At 41.1% G+C, this 24095-nt stretch overlaps 1 protein-coding gene across 3 annotated transcripts in view; it reads left to right on the forward strand.

Moving 5' to 3' along the window:
* Window positions 1-24095, forward strand: part of PLA2G4A (phospholipase A2 group IVA) — a 167333-nt gene that overhangs the window by 105057 nt on the left and 38181 nt on the right. For all 3 annotated transcript variants that reach the window (XM_029618209.1, XM_029618210.1, XM_029618211.1), the window contains 3 exons: window positions 1148-1285; window positions 2449-2541; window positions 19764-19835. In XM_029618209.1, the coding sequence (XP_029474069.1) occupies window positions 1148-1285; window positions 2449-2541; window positions 19764-19835 (303 nt within the window). The remainder of the gene's footprint in view (window positions 1-1147; window positions 1286-2448; window positions 2542-19763; window positions 19836-24095) is intronic.

Below are 24095 nucleotides of genomic sequence, written 5' to 3' on the forward strand. Positions count from 1 at the left end.
CCTGATAATTAGCACACATTTACCAAATAAATGGCACTAAATGCCCTAAATCTTAGACCCTGATCTGTATCCTAACTAAAATGTCACTTCTTTTCTGCTCTATAAGACGTCTTTCATCAAATGTTTAATTGTATTCAGTACAAGTTTTGTTCATCATGTATCCATATTTCATTTGAGATCTGTAAACATGAAACAAAAGATCGCATTTCATATGAGCACTCCCGCATCCAAAGCTCACCTACAGAGCCAAAAAATATTATTGGACAAACATTTGTCAAGGGTTCTCATGACTGATTGCCTCTTGGTTCATATCTAGTGCTTTGTAGCTGGGTGGTCCGTAGGTATTTGTCTTCATCTCTTAGGATGAAATAGCCAGTTTGCTGTAAAACTGTATGGAAGGGGTTTTGATTCATGCAACAACGTTAAGATATGGTGGATATGACTTCCCTGCTGTGTGTTTATTTATCAGAAGCAGTTTCTTAAAGGAAATGAATGAATTTGCAAGTTTTCGATTAGGTTGTGCAATCATAATCACAGTGAAAGCAAAAAATGGCTGAACCTACATGTTTGCTTTTATGGAAAACTTTGTGTCCTGGAATCGAACAGGGAAATGTTTAACAAAATATGTAAAGAATGTCAAAATGTGCGCTTGTTAACCTCCTACTCCCCTGCCCACCTTTTCTTCTGTGTAGCTGGTGGATTTACCATTTTCTGCCTTTCTGTCTGGAGAATCCTTCATTTAACATTTCTGGTGAAGAGTTGCAAAATGTAAATTGATCTGGTTTGCACATCTTTTGGAAGTACCTGACATTGACTGGGATTACAATTCACTATCTCTGTTTTTTTTTTTCATTTCTGCTGCTAGAGTTGGTCTATAGGACTTTGGAAAACCAACCCATAGAGCAATGGGATAATCTCCACCCCTTTTCCTAAACTCTTGCCTGCAGATTGAACAGAAATCAGACCCTAGGAATCCATGCAGCATGGAGGGGGGGTCACTAAAAATAAAATCCATTTCTGTTTTCAAACTGCTTCCCAATTTCCCATTTTCACGTGCTACCAATCTCTTTATTGTGCCCTGCTTTTGTCGGAAGAGAGACTTTTTTTTCTATGCACGTGATGCCCATTCTCTATTTGTTATTTGCAGATTGGGTGGAGTTCAGCCCGTACGAGATTGGCATGGCAAAATACGGCACATTCATGGCACCGGATCTCTTTGGAAGTAAATTTTTTATGGGAACCGTGGTGAAAAAATTTGAAGAAAATCCTTTACACTTCTTAATGGGTGAGTAGGATGAATTGCTGGAGAATAGTGCGATAACAATACTGCGTAGTGACGTGACCTGACGGTTTGAAGCTTGCATCGGGAACTCTCTATCACTCTGATAGCATGACTTTAATTCCATTGGATAACATTTTGTTGTTATATGATAATGCATGGCACTGTATAGTATAGTTTAATTACAGATATTTATTTACTTATATTTAGCTCACACTTTCTGAATGGTAGCTCAAGGCATGTTACATTCAGGTGTACTGTAGGTATTTCCCTATCCTCGGAGGGCTCACAGTCTAAGTTTGCACCTGAGGCAATGGAGAGTAAAGTGACTTGTCCAAGGTCACGAGGAGCAGTAGTGGGATTTGATCCCTGGATTCACTGGCTCTTGGCCCATTGCTTTAACCACTAGGCAGCTACTCCTCCAGTCCTGACATACAGGTAGATATGAATATAAGCACTCACATGACGGAATAACACAACACTAGGTGCTTTACTGATATATATGTATGCTCTTCTCTGAGGAGTTACGAGGCACTAAACCCTCACCAGAAAGTCCTTTTGCTTCCAGGATGAATAGAACTGCCTTTTATGAAGGTGGCACTTTTCAAACTGTTTCCGTGGCTCCAGAGTCTGTACATGCTTGTCAGCTTTAGGCTTTGCACCAGTTATCGAAGAAAACGTCCGCGTGTGCCTTCACTCTGAAATTTGCCACCGGTACAGCGTTTGCCTGCTCACTTGTGCCTGCTTTCCCTGCAGGTGGATTTTGCCAGAAAAGTGTCTTGTGGAGATGCTGTCTCCGCATCTCACATGCATGGGGATGCCTCCTCCGAGCTGGCTGCTGGCTTCACAGAGGGAAGTTAGTTCTCAGATGGTGCAGCGGGCAAAATGCTTTTTTTTTTCCTGCATAGATCATTTTGAAAATTGACCTCCCCACCTGGTAGAAATAGAATGAACTGGGAAATAAATATCCCTCAGCATTGAGACTGAATGGAGAAAGGAGCCTAAGCACAGCTTAGAGGTGCTGTCAGGCAGTTAGAAAGCTGGCACACAGGAGTCATCTTCATTTCATTTCAAAATAGACTGAAAAATCATTAGAAAACAGATTTTTGTTTTGTCTTAATGTAAATAATTTGCAGGCATTTAATTTGTGTGTATATTTTGCTTTCTAGGTGTCTGGGGTAGTGCATTTTCCATACTGTTCAACAGAGTACTTGGAGTTTCCAGCTCTCAGAACACGGATTCCACAATGGAAGAAGAATTGGGTAATCCTTTGGCATTTAATGAGCAGATTAGCTAAGAAAAACAGCCAGCACAATATGTTTTCTCTTCAGTACTTGGAGCGCTCGAACAGTTTATAATGCTATTAACCGTTTTGTGCTTGCTCAGTTTCTTTTTAAACAATCACTGACTAATAAAGGTGATTAAACACTATCAGACGGCGATCCAGGGGGGGCAACCTGCTGCCTGAGTGACCTCGCTGTGCACTGCCTTTCAGATGCACCAGGTTCCACTCCAATCCAGGATCCTGCAGAAGCAGCACTCACAGCCCCTAAAGTTAGGGAGAGGGAGGGATCCAGGGGGCAACCTGCTGCCTGAGTGACCTCGCTGTGCAATGCCTTTCAGATGCACCAGGTTCCACTCCAATCCAGGATCCTGCAGAAGCAGCACTCACAGCCCCTAATGGGAGGGACTCTTGATTTTGCTCAATAGCAACAGTCTAATGGCCTGACTCAGGGTCCGTGTTAGCTCAGTTCTGAAGGGAGAAGGGGCTCATGGCCCCTGGATGAGGACACTCGCCGAGTTGGGAGGGGAACGTAAGTAGTAGCTGTGAGCAAAGGCTCATCATGTTCCAGTCCTGCAGAGGTCCGTTCCAACCCAACTGGAAGCAGGAGGAAATGAGCAAACCATGCGTAGCGACCTTACTGTTCCCTAGGATCCTTGTGACTGCTGCATTATATGTAAGCCCATAGTGCTTCAGCAGAGAGTAATGTAAAAATATATCCGTCTTCATGGTGAACCTCCATTCATAGGCCCTGTCAAATCTCAGAATGTCGTCATAATATATCGGTATCATTTAATATGTCAGCACATGATCGATAAACCTCCCAGTCTAATGGCATGACACAGGATTATATCCCAGCAATAAAGTTTCATTAGTAACCCTCCTTTCTTTAAAATTCACCCACAGAAATGATGAGCCTTAGCTTTCAGAGGCAGCGCTTCTTTTAGATGTCATAGAAGGAGGAATCCTGACTCATGTTTTGCACAACTTAAGCTGCATCAGGGAGAATGAAAGCCTGGACATCATAACCATATAATTTATTTTACATAAAGCCCTTACATCACAGAAAAAAAGGAATACTCGAAGGATCAGTGTGAGAAAACTGAGTATTTGGCTCAAAGCACTGCGGCCTTTTGAGTCTGGTCCGTGCTGTTTTTACTGTGCTTCTTTGAGATTTCCTTTTTCTGCTATTTAAGGGCTGATGACAGCGAGAGCCTGTGGAATTTCCTTCCGATTTTATATTCTCCTTCCCCCGTTCCCACCCTCTCACCAGTGTATCTAGTCTAGTCATTGCAGTGACAGTGCTGGGCCCGTGCACCAGACCTGCTTCCACAATCCTGCAATCATGGGCCCTATGGAACCAGGTAAATGACTTCCAGTAAATGCTCTGATCTAGTTTTTTGGTCACCCAGTCAAAGAAATTAATCAGATTTGTTTGACATCATCTTCCTCTGTTAACATTGTGCTGTTTCTGATCCTGCAACTTGTTGGATTCAATATACCACACTATCCTTTCCATTAGCAATGTCTCCATCAATTTACTCACCAGTGAAGTCTGACTAACTAGACTGTAGTTACCAACCTCCTTCCTATTACCATTTTTAGGAAGAGGGAAGCGATTTGCCCTTTTCCATATTGTCCCAAAAACATTTCAAGGTATATATTCTTTACTAAACCTTTTGGTAGATTTCTTTTAATTGTAAAGCAGAGTATATTTAAAACTATGGAGTGATGAAGATAGTAACATAGTAATATAGTAATGACAGCAGAGAAAAGACCAAGTGGTCCATCCAGTCTGTCCAGCAAGCTTCTTATGGTAGTAACTGCCGCGCCGTGCAGGTTACCCCCCAGCCTCATGTTAAGGGTAGCATTAATTACAAGCCAAACCAAGCAGTATCTTGCCCATTACAAAATTATTGCTAGCAACATTTTTATGTGCTTGAATGTGCTCTTCATTTGGACTTCCTGTACTTTGTTACTAATGTCTGCATAGCAATACCCCGGTCTGTAAAAGTCAGGGTCCAGCTTTGGCTATCATATGAATCCAACTCCCCTTTTTCCCCCCTTGCCATCAAAGCAGATAGCGATGTTGCAGTTTCATCACAGGCCTTTGTTGCAGTGTGGTCGCAACCATTTGTGGCAGTGGCGTCACAAAACTAGCTGTAGGGATGTGCATTTGTTAGTTTTGGATGTCCATTCGTTTAATTTGTTTCACATGTAAGCACGTATTTATTGTATTTATTTAGAGCTTTTCTATACCGGCATTCATGATACAATCATATTATGCCGGTTTACAGGTAACAGGGGGTGTAATAACCTTAAGCATTTAACAAGTGGCAAGGAACAAAAAGTTACAATAAAACAGGGTTGCTGGAACTGGGGGAGGAAGGAAACAAGAGTAGGAGTAACTTTACAGTAATAATGATTTGCATTGTGCTGAAAGGTCTCTTAATAGTTGTGGTGAATCAGTTAGACTCGGGAAAGGCTTGTTTAAATAACCTTTTTCTAAAAGTTGGTAAGCATGGTTCCAGTCTGAGATCAGGGGGTAAGGTATTCCATAGATAAGGTTCTGCTGTAGAAAAGGCCCGATCTCTGAATGCTAGATGGTGAGTGGATTTAGATGACGTATATAATGAATGGACGAATGTACACACAAAACGAATGGTATGCAAGTCCGTCTAAAGTGCATCCATTAGGTACACCCCATTCATTGTGCATACATTTGTTCACTCATTAGCTACACAATAGGCATCCAAGCGAATGAAACAAATGGACTCACGAATGCACGTTCCTACAAGTTAGGACACACAGCTTGTTCCGTTTGAAGTGTTGCAAAGAGCTGCTTTTGCTCTTTTGATCTCTCCCACATGCATAGTTGCTGCGAGGTGGGTTGGGTGGTGGAAGGCGAGATGTCTTCTCTCCTCCCCCTGGCACCTATAGAGCAGCTAGGGGAAGAAGTGATGTAGCAGCCCATCAGGCATATGCAGAATGTGGATTGCCTCGTTGTCTCCTACATCACCACCACCACCGTGCTCCACACACTGGTGAAAACACAGCTACAGACTGGTAGTTGAGAAACACTAATCTTCCACTTACATTGGCCCAAATGTCTTTTTTCCCCTGCTTTTTAAAACCTGCAACGACGGAGATTCCCGTACCCCTCATGTCTTATCTATATCTCTTCTGCGTTATGTTAAACCCCTTTTTTTTTTGTCTTCCCCTCGGTGGAGAGGGGGAACAATGAAAGCATCATTTTCATAAATTTAAAGACTGATTTCATGCTGCTGTAACTGTTCAAGTAGTATGGGTTTTGCTCTGCTGAGTTCTTCAAAAGCAGGTAAATAAACGTAATCCCTGTATCTGAGAATTGTGAACCTTACATTTGCTGCTGCAGTACTTGGGAACAGCACAATCCATGTACATAGCATTTTTAGGCACGCTAAACCTCGCCTAACTGAAAGGAAGAAAGAAATGAGATTCTATTGCATGAGGTAGAATTGCTCTTAATCGGCAACATTTGTAATGTCTGATACTTTAAGCTTCTTACCTAATGTTTAAAAGGTCAGTCAGAGACTTCACTGCATATTAGTTTGAGCCCCAAAACAAAGAATGTAGCCACAGGGTCATTTTTCACTTATTGTCCAGCCAAGACAAATATGCACTGTGTGCGGTGAATGGCGACTCTGGGAAGAGTCATTTGGTTCACAGCAAAGGTTGAGAATGCCAGAATCTCTCATTCCCATTGCTCATAGCAAGATTCATTGTCTCTGAAGGGTATCTGCCGCTGATTAATTTCCGTGTTTTCTGAAACGTGGAATACAGTCCATGGTAAGACAATGAGATCTCATGAAATCCCCACCACTCTAGAATAGCCGTGCTCGCCTTGATTCATCTCAGGATGCCGAACCCATGTCAGATGGGGAAAAAAACCATGACCGATCCAATTTTAATACATGTTGGGCCAAAGTCCATGGGTGCTTTTAACTCACAGACTTTGCACCGTTTTTGTAGCCTTGGATATTAAATTGCACCTTCTTTTTCGACAGTTACTTTTTTCCACCCCTGACCCAAGCACCTCCCTTAAACGTGGATGAACGTACCCACATTATGGAACCATGAACAGGCTTTTAATCTCATTGAGGGAAGACAGTTTTTAGATGTTTGATTAAAATGATTTTTACCCATGTACATCACTTTGAAAACTGTCCTCCCCCTGAATCCTAAATGCACATTTAATCTGATAAGATTCATTCAATATTTCCTGGTTGCATGCATGTGGAGTATTGAGATTTAAAAGTCTACATACTAAGCTATCCAGGCCTAATGAGGTCCATTTTAGTTTATGCAGACCCCCGTATTAATGTGCATTAGTGTTAATGCAGATGTAACAAAAAAAACAAACCATGTAAATGAGCTGCTTAGCAAATGAAATTCCCATTAACATGTCAGTAATGCTAAAATGTTATGTAGCCCCTATCTGGGCACAAGGGCTCATTGGGGAAGTCATGGGCCAGTACCAGACCCATGCCTCCAGGGTTTTCTCTCACCAGGAGCTCTTCTGAAACCAGTCCAGTCAGATTCAGTAGCTGTTCAAAAACTGAACTCCTTTATTGGTCATTGAATGCCGGAAAAACAAAATCCACATCCAGTGCACTAAAGCTCAAAGGTGAATAAGATAGACTGGCATGCGCTGAGCAGATAGTAAAAGGCACCGGGATATGTGTCTATGTGTCACTGCGTGCACAAATGAAAAGTTTCCAAAAAGCATGGTAGGGCATGGGCGTTCCATAATTTTAGCCTGCAATTTGTATATAAATACTGATTCGATCTGGCGCATGCTGAGGTCCCCTGCTGCGTAAATTTACTTCTGCTATGGATGCCATGTAAGTGATAAAACATAAAAATCCAGGCAGATCAGTGGGTTTTTAAGGATCGGGGCTAAGAGTGGGGGAAGGAAGGCTATTAAATCGGGCGGATTTGGAAGACCTATCCCTTAAGTGGGTGAACTGGGAATGAACCGGTTTTAGTGGCAATGTCGACATCCATCCCTAATAAAATCCCGCCACTTGCAATGGCGTCGACGTACGTCCCTACTACAATCCAGCCATTTACACGGTAGGAGCGGGATTTGCACGCCAGGCGCACTTCCACTTAAAATTAGGCACATTTGTGTGCACAGCCAGGCTATTTTATAACATGTGCACATATATGTGTGTTTGTTATAAAATAGCCGCATTCCCGGGCGCAGGCCAACGAACACGGGCACATGTGCGCCAAGGTGCTGCTTTGAAAGTTACCATCTTAGTGCGCAATCAGTACAGAAATAATAAAGTCCATTGGTCCAAAAATAAAGTCTCCATAACAATTTCTTTCATAGGCAGGTAAGTTCTCTGGGTCAAGCACCCCCTCTTCCTGGGCACTTCTTCTGTGGCTTCAGCTCTTAAGTTCAGTAGTTACGTGGAACTTCCTTTGAAGAAGTCAGGAACTGTACAGCTGATGTTTCCCGTTAGGCAGCAGCTCTTTACCAGACCTTTATCTGAACGTCTTCACTGGACGCCACCTTGAAACTCCACTCTCTTCCCAACCTAGAAGCAATTTCCCCGGACACATGATGAGTGCACTTAACGCCTCTCTTTCCTATCTCTGAAGTAGATCTTTTTGAAACCCAGAAATCCTCCTTTGGACCCCTCAGCAGAAGCTTCCTAATCCTAAAGGCCTAGGTACCTTGACATTGGGCCCCAGCCACCTTCCCAGGATAGGACTCTCCCCTTGGAGCGGGAGATCACAACACCTGTACCTTTCTGTTGAGACGGGCAACCTCCTTGGAAGGGAGAGCTGAAGAACCTCTCTCTTGGAAAGAGAGGCGTGAAGAAACGCAGGAGCTTTGTCAAACTGCTGCCATCTCCTACTAGGGAGAGACATCTACCATTCCTATTCTGACTTCACACCTTATGCTTTGTTGGAGTCCACTGATGCTATACTAGTAATTGGCAAATGTAGGATCCGTTTACATTTATGGCACATCAAGGAAGTGTAATTAAGTTTTAGCTTTACCACTGCAGAAACAAAGTGGCCTCATTTCTCCAGTCCTCTCTCTATGCTCCAGCTGACCTCAGGATGCAACCAATAAAAGTTCTGTATTTTGGCGAGTGTTTTTTTAATGAATATGGTGGGTCTGAAGATTTATAATTCTTTCTGGTAAAATTACAATGTACTTTGTGTGAGGAACTGGAGTTTGTCTTTTTTGCGGAAAACCTTTGACAGTTAACTTTGTTGGCTGTGTCCCATGCTCTTTTGTTGTAGCGTGTTTAACTGTTATCCCATGTGACAAACAACAAAGCTTTATTCGGTGTTGTGATCTTGGGAAAGGAAACGATGGCCCCATGTATTTTGAGTGTTCTCCCCTTGCATGTTATGCATTCTGCCTCTGGGAACTTCTTCAGGGTAGACTGGAAACAGGGAGGACTGTTATGCCCTGCTTATGTGACGTTAGTAAGAAAAGTAAGAGTGGAACTTTGCATTCAGTTCTCTGTCTGTAGGTGCACATTTTCTTGCTTCTTCCTTGTCTCTTTGTGAGGGAGGAAGGGCATGAGAAGTTTGATTATTTGCTGTTTTATATCAATTGTGTAATAAGACATTTGAATATATTTATGTACTTTGATTATGTATGTTTGATTATGCATTATGTAATTTTAGAATATATTTGATTATGTATTTTATTCTTTTTTTAAATAAATTTGCAGTATATATATATAATATCAAACAAAACTTGAAAGGTTATGCAACAGAGATATGCCCATTAAGGATTAGGAAAAAAAAATATAAAGAAAAATACAAACATAACACTGTAAATCAAGTTCACAAATGTCTGATTCCAATAACCAATGCTTCTTGAAGTAATCCAAGAAAGGAGAAGGAAAAAAACAGAAAAAGGTTCCAGATCAACTAGTGTTAGAATTGGCCACTCACGTGGGTTAACGTGCAGATTTTAACCTGGGTGTTGGCAGCAATTTTAATGCCTGAAGTAGAGTCTGCTTTATCTGCTACCTTGTTGGTCTCTTTAGCTAACAGGGATCTAGAAATACAGTAAGCTGAGGAGGGTTACAAAATTGTATATTTATCTGACTGAAATATAACAATACATTTGCAAGGGTATGTTAACTGCAAAACTGCAGGATGCATCAACAAAAACTGTCTCTTTTGGGTGCTCCTGGATACAACAGGGAACATTCTAAACGTTACAATTCAAAAGGTAAACAGTTCTAATTTTAAGAAAAAGTCAGAATAATAATTCCCTATCTGAATCCAGGGCTAAAGAGACCCACAAGGTAGCAGATAAAGCAGACTCTACTTCAGGCATTAATATTGCTGCTAACACTCAGGTTAAAATCTGCACGTTAACCCATGTGAATGGCCAATTTTAATACTACTTAATATATAGATCCCTAAATGTTCCTTTTTGGTTCCTTGAATCAGTTTGAAATGTTCATTTTTCAGGCTGGGTAACAATTTAGCCTGTTTACCAAAGGCCATGATTTCATCAAGCAATTTTTATTACACTTTTTTCTGGAATTTTGGAATCTGTCAAGAACAAATTAACCTTGTTTTTATTTAATAAAGCATTATTTATTAGGAAGGCTTGGCAAGTCTGTGTTAGCTTTATCTTCATGGATCACTGGAGCATGCTGTGCTCACTGATGAATCAACCATGCTGCTTTACACCAGATTATCCTCGGGGCTGGAACTGCCCTTCTCAGTCCCAGTTAGAGCTGTGCTTTCCTGTTTGCAGGATTATTCACTTTTTTTTTAACCCTTCTGGCTTCAGTTCTTTTTAGAATTGGACAATAGTTTCCCATAACCTTTAGCTGGTTTTATTTGGAATAAAATTCTAATTTAAACATATTAAGGAAACATAATAAATCTGTACATTGCAAATATTTTATCCAGAATTATACAGTCTACTTTGCATACGTCCACATGCTTAGCAATGCTATATCTATACAGACGCTCAGTATGTGTAAATCTATCTTTAATTTCATTCTTAAAACCTGAACATAACACTTTTAAACTATGTACTTAGCCCTAGATTCATCAAAATGATATAAATGTAGCAGAACTAGCACCCACAATAAAAAAAAAAAAAAAAAAAGTGTGGTTAGGCTAATATCCCTGCTACCGCATAGTTAATTTCCACAATGCATGATACATTCACATCGCACGCTGAGTAATCCACCGCAGACACGTTACCGAATGGGAAAAGGAGTGTAGGGGAGGGGGGCAATGTTACATACACAACCATCATCTTAAAGGCCCTCTAGCTTAAAAAAAGAATTGCGGGAATATGGGGAGGTTGAGCAGTGGTCAGAGCTGACCCCAGGTTCAACCCTGGGCCGCCACTTGAAGCAGCTGTGACTCCCCCAAACACGAAAAAAAGTTAAAATGTAGCTGTGCGGAAATAGTCCCAGCCCCCCCACATAGTAGTTAATATAAGCATGTCCTCCCGGCCCCATTCCCCCCCACATAGTAATAAATTGAGGCAGCACCCCCTCACTCCCTCTCCTCCCAAGATCAAAAAAAATATTTGAGTCCCAACCCTCAACCCCCCTTCCTGTACCCCCAGAACCTTAAATGCAAGGTACAACTCCTGTGTCGGGGCCGGTGCACACCCTCAAACCCAGCCATGTCAGCGCCATTTTGCAAAATAATGTCGACTTAACCTTGCCCCAACCATGTGACTGGTGCAAGTTCCAGGGATTGGACCCAGGCCATGTGACAGAGATCCGATCCCAAGATCTTGCCCCAGTCACATGGCCGTGGCAAGGTTAGGTCGGCGCCAGTTTGGAAAATGGCCCCAACCGGGCCAGATGCACTCTGCCCCCCGATACAGGAGCTGCAACTTGCATTTAAGATTCTGGAGCGTGCAGGAAGGGGGATGGGGTGAGTATGGGAAGGGAGTGCTGGAGCTCAGGACCCTAATTTGTTTTTTTTGTTTTTGTTTTTGCTCTTGTGGGTAGGGGCCACTTCAGTTTACTACTATGTGGAGGGAAGAGAAGATGGGTGGTTGCTTATATTAACTACTATATGGGGAAAGTGAGCCTCAAATTACTACTAAGTGAGGAGGATGGGGGAATGCTAAAGTAATTAAGAGATATTGGAATCGCTAATACTGTGCTAAATTGGTTTGCATCTTTTTTTGAGGAACAAACCCAATGGATCATCCTGTCCAGATCCAAATCTGAAGCCTTTAACCTCAGGAGAGGGATTCTCCAGGGCTCAGCTCTGTTTGTTTAACATGTACATTGCTCTGATCTGCTGTGTCCTTGTGAATCTGGATGTGGGATATTTTATTTTCACAGATGATAGACAATTTTTTATTGCCATCAAGAACTCTCCCAAAGATTCACTAGATAAAATTTTGTCCAGCTTGAGAACACGCCAGGCCTGGCTAAGTGCCAGTAAAGAGCTGCTTAACATGAATAAAACAGAGATGATACATTTATCAAGATGTCCCAAAAAAGACTTTCCTAGTTCTTTGACAGTGGTTGGGATGTTGGGCCCATAATCTAGGGGTCATCATGGACTCTAGATTATTCATGAAACATATCAACAAAGTAGTTAAGGGGGCATATTACAAACTTCACCTACCATATTACAAAGATTACGCCCTTTTCTGTGCAAAAATGATGTAAAGATCATTGTCCGTGCGCTCATCATGTCATCTCTAGACTATTGCAGTGTATTGTATCTTGACCTTCTACAGACAACCTTATTTCAGTGTATGCAAAATTCAGCAGCTTGTACAGTGTCTGGCATCTCAATTCGGCAGCATATTTCTCCAGTCTTGTCAAAACTTCACTGGCTGCCAGTTTGTTGGTGAGCCAAATTTAAGGTTCTCATGCTGGCTTTTAAGGGTTTAAATGGGCTTGCCCTGTCCTATTTTAATGCTATACTTGTTTTACTGTCCATCAAGGTCCTTGTGATCGGCCTCACAGAATCTTCTTGATTTTTCTTCTTTTCTTGTGATTAGTCTACTCTAGACGAAACACAAAAATGCCTGTTTTATGTGCAGGGCCCTGAATTATGGAACCTACTATGATGACATAAAGGAAGAGAACTCACTATAAAAATTAAGGAAATTAGTAACTTGTTTCTTTTTTAAACAAGCTTTTAATTAGAAAGAGGTAGGTCATATTTGCATTGGTTATATTCATATTATGTTGTTGTTGTTATTATCATTTTTTTTATCTTTTAGCTCCCTTGAGGTCAGCCAGGTGCATCAAAGTTTGGATAACTGAATATTATATGGCAGACACTAGGGCCCTGTCTTTTGCATTTGTTTTAATCTAGCTTTTAAATAGAGGCCAGATAAGTATTTCAAGGGGTGATTATTTGATTATATTATATGGTAGAGTGGTCTCATTTTTTTGTATTTGGTTTTATGTTTTAAGTTACTGCATGTTTTTGTTACTTTTATGAATCTATTTATTATTTTATTTATTTATTTTATTTTCCAAATTTTATATATCGTGCATTTAGCAAAAGCTGATCAGAATGGTGCACAATCAACAACTAAATATATAATATGCAAATACAATAAAATCATCATAAAAATAAAGCTGTGCACTTTAGACCTAATTCAGAGCTAAGACATTCAGGACCCCCCCCCCCCTATTACTTAATTTTAGCAGCCCCCCTCCTCCTGCAAAACCCAGATCTTTACCCTTTTCCTGTAGGCCAGATAATTAGATTGAAGCTTAACATCCAAGGGTGCAGAATTCCATAGTTCAGGACCCTTCACCATCGTCCTATATCCCACTGTATGCGCCTCCTTAGCAGCTGGAATCAAGAAAAGAGCTCCCTGTGCAGAACATAAGCTCCTATTAGGCACATAGGGCTTAACCAGCTGTTTTAACCCAGCCCAGACGCCCCTTGAGCTTAAACATCAGAACCAAGAGCTTAAATTGGATTTGTTCCTTAATTGACAACCAGTGAAGCTGTATTTATAGTGGCTGCACGCTGACGCGCCTAGGGCTAGAGTTAACCAACCTTGCTGCCATGTTCTGCATTATCTGTAGTCACTGCAAAGCTCTCTTAGAGATATCCAACAACACCCCATTACAGTAATCCCATACTGGGGCTACCAGTGCTTGAACCACCGTTTGAAATGCAGCAAAGCTCAACGCATTTCTCACTCTCCACTCCTGGCACAATTTAAAAAATTAGATACTCAAAAGACAACTCTTCATCTTACACAACTCCCAGATTCCTCACCTTTGATGAAGGCATTACTCTCTCTTCATAATGTTCTCAATTATATATGCTTTTAGGCTTAGGAAGTATGATAAGTGGTCTGTACATTTTTAATAAATAAATGTACTGCTGGGGGGGGGGGGGAAGGGGTATCAGTTCGAGGTTGCTTATATTAACAACTATGTGGGGGGGTATGGGAGTGGTGGCCCCGGGTTGAACCAGGGTCAGTCCTAACCTCGCTCAATCATCCTGTTTTCCCACAATTTTTTGTTCTGGCTCTTTAAATGTGAGGCCGGAGCCTCGGGGCCTGTGTTATGTTCTCGGGCCTTCCACCTCACATTTAATGCTTTTCAAAGAGGTGGTATTTTATTGTTGCTGACCACCTTCTTTGTCCCATTTGCATGGGATTGCCTATTAATAACCTTCTTTTCATGCATTTGCATTATTCATGCATGCAAATCACATGCAAAGAAGGTCATTGTAATAAGGGAGGGAACCTGGGCAGGGAGATGCAAAATATTGCATATAATGCGTGATATCGCTTGTGATAGTTCTCTATTCACGTGATATACGCTGTTTAATGTGTTAGAGCATTACCAAATCTTGATGCATCTCCCAATCAGATTGTAAGCCCCTTGGGGAAAGGGAAATATCTACAGTACCTGAGTGCAATCCACTTTGAAGTACCGAAAAGTGGACTATAAATGTGTCTGTCTGTCGGACTGTAATTGTAACATCCCATCATAGCAATTTAAAAAAGCCATTTATGTGCGTAAAGTGCACATACGCCTGAATATCCTAAGGACAATTCAATGGAATACTGTATATTGTAGCAATTTTCAAAAGTCCACTTACACGGGTAAAGTGCATTTACACGTGTAAAACAATTTTAAGCATATAAATGTTTTTTTAAAATAAGGTCCATAGTGTCTCATTTTTGTTCTGTTTCATATTGTCTTTGTTACCTAGAAATATTCGCTTCTTTAAATTGTTTGATTCCACAACTTCTAAAATATTGGAGTACAATGTTAAACTGGTTAGTGCACATATTTTCAAGATACATTCTTAAAGCACAAGAATTCTCATTCCTAGTTATTGCGTTGGATTAAATCATGTTTGAACCATTAATATTTATGACTTTGACAAGAAAACTGTCTTATGTATTTTTTTCATTTGCAACTATTATGATTCTTTAGGGAATGCAGACATGTTTACAGAAAGGAGGAGACCCACAAAATAGATAAGGCAAACATTGCTTTAAATTTCTGTTTCTTCCTAAGCATTTTGCAAAATATCGTAAAAAGGATTAGAAATGCCAGACATGGTGCATTCTGCAAGTTAAAATGTAATTTTATTAGTTGACATTCTTTCCAAAAATTCATAGTGAATTCCAGAATATCCACTAATCTGTGAAATATTGTCTGTTTTACCCCTTTATATTGTCTGCTCTGCTGTCTCTTCTGTTAGGGAAATTTTAAGACAACAGGTAGCCAAAGAGAAATCTCATTCAAGGCAGCCCCTTGCCACAGTTGGCTGATAGGGATTGAACAGACCAAATCTGCGCGATCCCACCCTCAAGCATCCTATTACCTTACTGTGTTCCTGTGATAGCCCTCTATAAAAGGATGCCCACTATCCAATTTTCTGCATATCAGCCTGCCACCCCCAATGCGTGCCACCAAGGTTCAGGCTTGATAGAACTGTCCGTGCTTATAATTCTCTACAAGAATTTGAACAGAAGTACCAGGCGATAAAAATTACTCAGAACAATGCAAATTTGCAATTGGTGAGCTGGCTACAACCTATTTGAAATTCCAGCTCAAGTGGACAGTTCCTGGTTGCAATATTTACCAGATAGGTTTCAGTCAAATGAAACATCATGCACATATTTTTGAGGAATGTCTCAAACTAATAGATTTCTGGGGAATGTTCCAAACAGTATGAAAAAACATAGACAGCTTTACTAAGGGCGCCTTTATACAGTGGTACATTGTTGGGAATAGAGCCACCCAAATTCAACAAGTAAAATATTCATACAGGATCTTTATTTTAGCAGTTAGAAAATGCATTGACTAAAGCTGGAGCCACTCTTGTATAATGAATCCCTAAATAAGTTCCAGAACTTACTAAACATGTAAAAGATGACAGCACAATAGCAAAAAAATACGTAAATAATATCCACAAAAAAACAAATGAGAACTAGTAACATGAATAATAAATTATAAAAATTATATGGAACAAAAAATTCAAATCTCATAAAAATAAATCTTAAAGAGATATCTCACAGAACAACATTATTAACACTACAGTGCACATTATATATATAATAGGCTTTTGTTGTGTCAATCAGTCACTTAGGGGGTCATTTTCAAATAGGATTGCACAGGAAAAGGGATTTTTTGCGTGCGATACCTAGATTGGGGTGGGTTCTGGGCGGTGTCCGCACCGGAAGGGGAGGAGTTGGGGCAGCACCGGGGCAGACGCCGTGAAGATTTCGCTGACAGCGAAAAGATAAGGAGCCTTATCGCCATCAGTAATGCGGCCAATAGCACCACCTTTTACGATGGCGCTATTGGGTGCGAAAGCCCGCCCCCCCCCCCCCCCCCCCCGCTTCACTCTGTTATTGCCGGATTTTCTAAGGTCTGTGACCTTAGAAAATCCAGGCCTTAGTCACACTGTCTTGTCTGTGTTTGGCCCCCAGGTGGCACTTGGAACTGTAGAAGGTGCATTGTGCAAAGACAATCTTCTCCATCTGCAAAGCCCTGTCTGTCAGGTTTCAACACAGACACACACACACACACACACATATAGACACAAGTGAACAAACATAGGCACACACACAGGCAAAAACACGCACGCACAGGCAGGGACATACACACACTGGCACATGCACCCACACTCGCACACTGGCTGTTATAGACCAGATTACGCCAGGAACTTTTCACTAGTATCTTAATTGTAGCAAATGTGGTGCAGAACAACTGATCTTTTATCCTAAAAAGGACTAGGAAAAATATGAGTGTTAATTTGAGTCAGCTTAATTGGGAAATTGGATTCAGACAGCAAATAACGAGGGCCCCGACTTTTATAGTTTGGGGAACAAATAAACATGGGGGTAACTAGCTGATGCTGCATTTACTACACTTAATCACTAAGCCTGATACTTTTGATGCAACTCCACCATTGCTCCCTGCTTTCATGGCAATGGTTGGGAAATTGGATTCAAATAGCCTCTGAGAGCCCTGACTTTTATGGTGTAGAAAACTGATTTGCATGGGGGTAACCTGCACAGCGCAGCAGATACTGGCATAAGCTTGTTGGGCAGACTGAGGGGATCATTTGGTCCTTTTCTGCCATCATTTCTATGTTTCTAATTGCAGAAATATATTTCAAAGTATGAAATTTGATGATTTATGAAAAACTAGCATAGCTGTGAAAGGACATCTCAAGATATGAAATAGTTCCCAACGCTTCTGAATTCCACCAGTATTCTCTAAATTCCAATAACCGACTGCTGCCATTAAATGAAAAGCTACACCTATTTTTACCCGCATGCTTTGTACCAGTTTTCAAAATGAAAGTACATGGGTACTTCTGCTTTGAAAATTTGCTGCGGGTATGAATGTCACATGTACTGCATTTTCTTGGGTAGTTTTTTGCTGGAAAAGTACATGCTAGGATTTTAAAATGTCAGCTGTGTGTCCTTTATCTTCCCTGACCCAAATATCTTGTCTCAATGTGGCAAGCAATGCTTAGAATTATGGGAGTAAAAGATTCACCACAACATTCCAAATTTTACAAAAGCACGCAGATAGTATCGCAATATTTTGCTTATTGATAAGCCAAATGGAAAATCCAGTTAGATGCAAGTCTAAAAGCATGAAATGCTTCAAGAGAACAGATATTCTTCAGAAGCAAACGTTTTGCATTAAGAGTATTCACCTCGACCTACATTGATAAAAAGGATCTGCAACATCTACAGTTGAAATGTCATTTTCATTGAGGTCACTGTTCAGAGAGCTGTTGAGCAGGAAGGGCAGGCACTGTAACTTTATCCAGATATCTGGTGAGACTTGAGTACATAACTCTGCCACTGAATATACCCAGATCAATTTATATGCAGAACTTTATCAAGCTAATTTTAGGACAGCTATTTTTCTGTATTCTCCAGCTAAAGTTACATGCTATAATTATGCATGTAACTTTAGTTGGAGAGTACTCAATGGGCCTGATCTTCAAAAGCATTTACACACTTAAACTGGATTTTGCAAGAGTAAATGGAAATTACTCATATAAGTGGGCTTTTGAAAATTGAATTGTCAATTGGTTTTACCTGTGTTAAATACACTTATTTTTTTATTTTATTTATATACCACCGTTCTGTATATAAATATAAATAGTCATGGCAGTTCACAAAAAGACATTCATAAATTAACAAAGTAAAAAGACAATAAAATAAAGACATAAAACAGAATTAAAAACAAAACAAAAATCTAAATACAACGACTTGGCGGTGCAGCTGCTGAAATAGAAAAACTTCTTTCTATTCCATATTACTTTCAATTTGTTTCTGCAATACTCTTTCCACCTGGGCAGAAAATTAACTTGATTCAAAAGCTGTTTTGAATAATCAAGTGTTTAACCCTTCTTAAAAGTTCATCTTCAGGTAAGGTGCTCCATAACTTCGGACCTGTGATCGAAATAGCTCTCTCCCTGACTTCAGAGAGATGGGCACTTTGCGTAGATGGGAATAGATAACAGACCCTTATTAGCTGATCTTAAGTTTCTTTGTGGGATTTGGAAATGCAGGGCAGCTCCTAACCAAACAGAGTTTTCATTATTTACTAATTTTTGAATAATAATTGCATAGAGACAACCTTCTCTTTGATTTTAGCCAAGAACGGTAAAGTAAAATTGGGCCTGAAGTTGTTCAGGATTGAGATATCTGTCTGATGAGATTTTAAGATGCAATTTTAAGTCCAGATAAAGATAGATTAGTTAGTTTTACGGTACTACTAGAGGTAGTCCCAGCTAGTAGTTTTAAATATTTTGTTGGAATCTGTTTTCTCAGGCGTTGTACTTTAAGGTGGGATACCAGTTCAAACTTGGACCAAGATGTGGAGCAAAAGGATTGAGACTGAATATTATTTCCATCATTTAAGACAATGGTGTTAGATAAGGTAGAGATTTTGTCCATACGAAAGTTAGCAAACTAGTTACATCTAGAGGATAGTCCCATAGAAAAGAAATTGTTTTTAGCCAAGTTATTTACTGTAGTAAACAGAATTTTGGGGTTGAATTTTATGTCATGGCCTTTTTTTTTTTTTTTGGAATAGTAATCTTTTTTGGTTTTATTGAACAGATTTCTGTATTGCCCCAGACACATTCTATAGGAAGTTACATTTTGTAAAGTAACATTTTTTTCTTCAAGGTCTTTATTTCTTAGCACTTTTTAAAAATTTTGTAATTTCTTGATTGTGCCAAGGTGTAAATGGCTTTTGAAAATTGCTACGATAGTATGTTACATTTACATGTATAACTCTTTTGAAAATTCACCTGAATATGTGCGGTTTGGGCTAAAATTTGGCCCTCTCCTCCAAATGCCTCTGCCACCACCTCTGTTTTTTATCTGTTTAAATTTTGTGCATGCAATATTTATCTGCTCAGTGGGGGGGGGGGGGGCGAATATTTCTATCTTGGCTCTTGTCTCGCTGATCCCACCAACTAGTGGGACAAAGCCTTCAAACGTCGACCTCTGTTATCTAAACATATCTCAATGAAAAGTGAGCTAAAAATGCTAGTTAAAATGAATTTCACAGTTTTAAAGCGTCCACTCTTTGATTAATTGAAATTTTTATAAAATGAGGAATCTGTAAAGTCAAAAGGATATGAAACACAGTTCTACAAGTCCTTTTAGTAATAGCTGACCTTATATCTTTCTTTTTTCAATAGAAAATATTAAGCCAAAGCATATTGTCTGCATGGACAGTTCAGACAGCGACGATGAATCACAGGAACCAAAAGGTATGACAGTTTTTCGTTGGATGTTTCTCATTTGTGTGGGGTAGAAAGGTCAATAACAAAAACATATTGTACAGTATAAGGTGATACCTTTTTATTGGACTAACTTAGCACATTTCTTGACTAGCGTTCTTTAGATAACAATCCCATCCTCAGATGTGTTTTGAACTGAGCAAGAGAGTGTTGTCTCCTGAAGGCAAGAAATATAATATTACATAAGGTAATATCTTTTTACTGGACTATTTTTGTTTTTGACCTTTATTTCTTAACACTCAAGTGATCTAATAAGGCAAGCACGCCGTTTTTGTTTGAGAAGGGGATGATTAAATGCTTATTATTATAATCTGGGTTTGAACAACTCCTACCCTCTATGTAGTAATGCAAATATGTATCAATATGGATCATATAAATATCTTCAGAATTAAGTTAATACAATTAATGTATTTCATGTATTAAAAAAAAAGGTTGAAGGAATATCAAATGACTGCCAGTAGATTTTAATGGCAAGGTGAAAGAGGCAATTAAAGCCAAAAGGGCATCTATCATAAATGGAAAGCAGATTCAAATGAGAAAAATAGTCAAGAGCATAAACACTGATAAATTAGATTGTTAGGAGGGCAACCCTTGCTGGTGTCAAGGGGGTAGCCCTCCAGCCACTCCATAAGCCCTTTCAGATTACAGGCAATGATATGGACCCCTGTGTGGTGAGGCAACAAGAAGCACCACCGATGAGCCTGACCACAGGAGGATCCCAAGACACAATCAGGCACAAGCAGAAGCCAGGAGGCAGTCCAGGGTCAAGGCAGGCAGCGGGCAAGCAGAATTCAGAAACTGATCCGGGGTCAAGGCAGGCAATGGGCAAGCAGAATCCAGTAACTTGTCCGGGGTCAAGGCAGGCAATGGGCAAGCAGAATCCAGTAACTTGTCCGGGGTCAAGGCAGGCAGTGGGCAAGCAGAATCCAGTAACTTGTCCGGGGTCAAGGCAGGTAGCGGGGAAGGAGACTCCAGTAACTGGTCCAGGGTCGAGGCAGGCAGTGGGCAAGCAGGATCCAGAACGGTCTAAGCTCGAGACAGGCATCAAGCAAACAGGAGCAGCATCCTTGTCCAGGCACACAGCAAGTGAGGCAGGAACCAGAAACAGGCCAAGGAACCGATTTCCAAGGCAAGAATTCCAGGTCTAGACAGGCTAAGAAGTCTTGAACGTGTGACATTATCATCGGGGCAGCTACTTGACTCTCCCACCAGATGGGCATGCATGCCCTATGTGTCTCTTCGCCGGGTCCTAGTAATATGCGCGTCAGAGCATGCAGTGGCAGATCCCTGCTGCGCCATGAGCTTCTGAAGCTGAGGAGGCGTCTGAAGTCTAACAGAGATGTAAAGCTCACTGGTTTATAGTTTCCCAGATTACCCCGCGAAACTTTTAAAAATCGGCATTACATTGGCCGTCCTCCAGGCTTCGGAGTAACAGATAATGCAGTTTGATGTTTGAGTTCTTTTAGAAGTTTGGGGTGGATGTAATCCAGTCCTGCTGAGATGTTTCTGTCAGTTTGATCTATTATATCTCCATTTCACAGTGATTCGCTTTAGTTGCTCAGAATAATCACCATCAAAGAATATTTTCGGCGTGGGTATGACCCCCAGCATCCTGCTCGGTAAAAACCATGGCAAAGAATTCTTTTAGTTTTTCTGCGATTTCCTTTCCTCCTCCCCGAGCATCCCATTTATTTATTTATGTATGTATGTATGTATGTATGTATGTATGTATGTATGTATGTATATCTCCATTTCACAGTGATTCGCTTTAGTTGCTCAGAATAATCACCATCAAAGAATATTTTCGGCGTGGGTATGACCCCCAGCATCCTGCTCGGTAAAAACCGTGGCAAAGAATTCTTTTAGTTTTTCTGCGATTTCCTTTCCTCCTCCCCGAGCATCCCATTTTATTTATTTATTTATTTAAACGGTTTTATATACCGACAACCGTTTGCACATCGTGTCGGTTTACATGTAACTTACAACCAATGTATATATAGGCATTGCCTTGACAAAGAACAATAAACAATAGAACGCAGTAACAGGGCAAAAACTAGATAAATTAGAAAGGAGGGATTCAACTAGGAGTGACATAGGAAGGGGCAGGGAAGGAGTAAAACAATGACACAGAGGGAAAGGTTATGTACAGGGTTTAGCGAAACATTTGTTATATACAAGGTTATATACAAGGTTATATAACCCCGTATACAACACTCGTAATATATGAGGTTATATACAAGGTTATATAACATTCTTTATATACAAGGTTAAGTGATGCATTTGTATTTATTTCTGGTTCTTGATTAGGAGAGAGAAGACGGGAGAGGAGGGCTAGAGGGGGCAAGTGTTAGATGTGATCGAGAGGAGAGAGGCCTGCGCGATCGGCGCCCAGACCCGTCGGGGTAAGGCCATTCGATTCTCCCTTGCCCCCGGCGAATCCGGCCACCGATCACGCTGCCGACGTCAGCCCGAAGTCCCGCCCACTTTCTGATCTCGGCCTATCAGACGCTGAGAGGGACATTTAAACTCACTGCTCCCCAGGCGCCGTTGCTAACATCTACGGACCTCCGCTGCTGCTGCTGCCGCTGCTGCCGTGATCGAGAGGAGAGAGGCCTGCGCGATCGGCGCCCAGACCCGTCGGGGTAAGGCCATTCGATTCTCCCTTGCCCCCGGCGAATCCGGCCACCGATCACGCTGCCGACGTCAGCCCGAAGTCCCGCCCACTTTCTGATCTCGGCCTATCAGACGCTGAGAGGGACATTTAAACTCACTGCTACCCAGGCGCCGCGCGCCTGCGTCGCGCACCGAAGGAGCACAACAAAGGGGCCTGCCCCTTTGTGTGCCCCTTAGTGTAGCCCCGCAGGACAGCCCCTATATAGGAACCTGATACGGCTCAGCCCTTCAGGTTCTCAAGCTGGTCAATCTCCCCACCCCACATCATTGAGAGTCCAATCGCTCCCTCCAACTCGGAGCTGTTGAAATCTATCAAAGGCCCATTTACAACCCTAGTTCCTGCTCCTACACTGCAGAACGTCCAGAAAAGTGTACTACCGCACTCAGCTTTCAACCAGCATCAAACAGCAACCTCCAAGCACTCAGCTTTCAACAAGCACGTGAAGTTTGATCCTGAACATCCACATCTCATCTTCAACTACCAGTTCTTTAATTCACTCATCTACTCTCTAAGTCTACAAGCTACCCTCAATCATACTCCACCTCTCACTCAAGCCTCAATCACAATCAACCACCGTGAATATTCCTACCTCTCTACACCATTCACATAGCAGATCTCTAACATTACTCTTCTACAATAACAATTAGACCTCTGACATACTCTAACCATCATGCTCCGCGGTCTCCCAATTCCGATTCTTCATCACAGAAGACACAATGCAATTAGTAATTATCTTGGGACTTCTCATCCTCACACCTATAAAGCCCTCATCCCCATCATGGCTTCCCCTTTTACACAATTGCTTGGACTAACATTATTCTCATTATTTCTATTCAACGCACAATCCATCACTAAGAAAACCCCCATTCTCAATGATCTTCTCCTAGAAGAAAATCCAGACGTTTGCGCCATAACAGAAACTTGGCTCAAATCAACAGACACTGCTCTAATTAACCAATTACCTACTCATTCATATGACTTCTTCTCCATTCCCCGACAGAAAAGAAAAGGTGGAGGAATTCTTCTTGCTACCAAAAAAGATTTGAATTTCACCCAATACTCTGTTAACTCTTCTACCAAACTGGAAACAGGCCTTTTCAAATCAAACCATCTCCAAATCCTTCTTGTATATGCTCCCCCAGGCCTTCTTGACTTAGATGCCTCTCCTCTTCTGGAACTAATAGTCTCCCACATTAATTTAGATTCTCCAGCAATTATACTTGGTGACTTCAATTTACATGTCAACAATCCATCTCTATCTACAAATGGGAAAACTTTCATTACCGCCTTGTCTGCTTTAGGTTTCAATCAGATTATCAAGAAACCCACCCATAAAGCAGGTCATATATTGGACCTTATCTTCACCAATTCTGGTATTGCTAATTCAACTCAACCGATCTGCAAACCAATACCCTGGTCGGACCACTCGCTAATCTCAACCACCATCACACTGGCACAAAAAAAACAGCACCCCGCCCCTCCTCAACAATTCTCCTACAGGAAAATTTGTGCATCCGAGGACCTCCACAACCACCTAGTCTTAGAACTACCCCACA

This window comes from Rhinatrema bivittatum, chromosome 10 (assembly GCF_901001135.1).
Source record: "Rhinatrema bivittatum chromosome 10, aRhiBiv1.1, whole genome shotgun sequence".
Lineage (NCBI taxonomy): Eukaryota > Metazoa > Chordata > Amphibia > Gymnophiona > Rhinatrematidae > Rhinatrema > Rhinatrema bivittatum.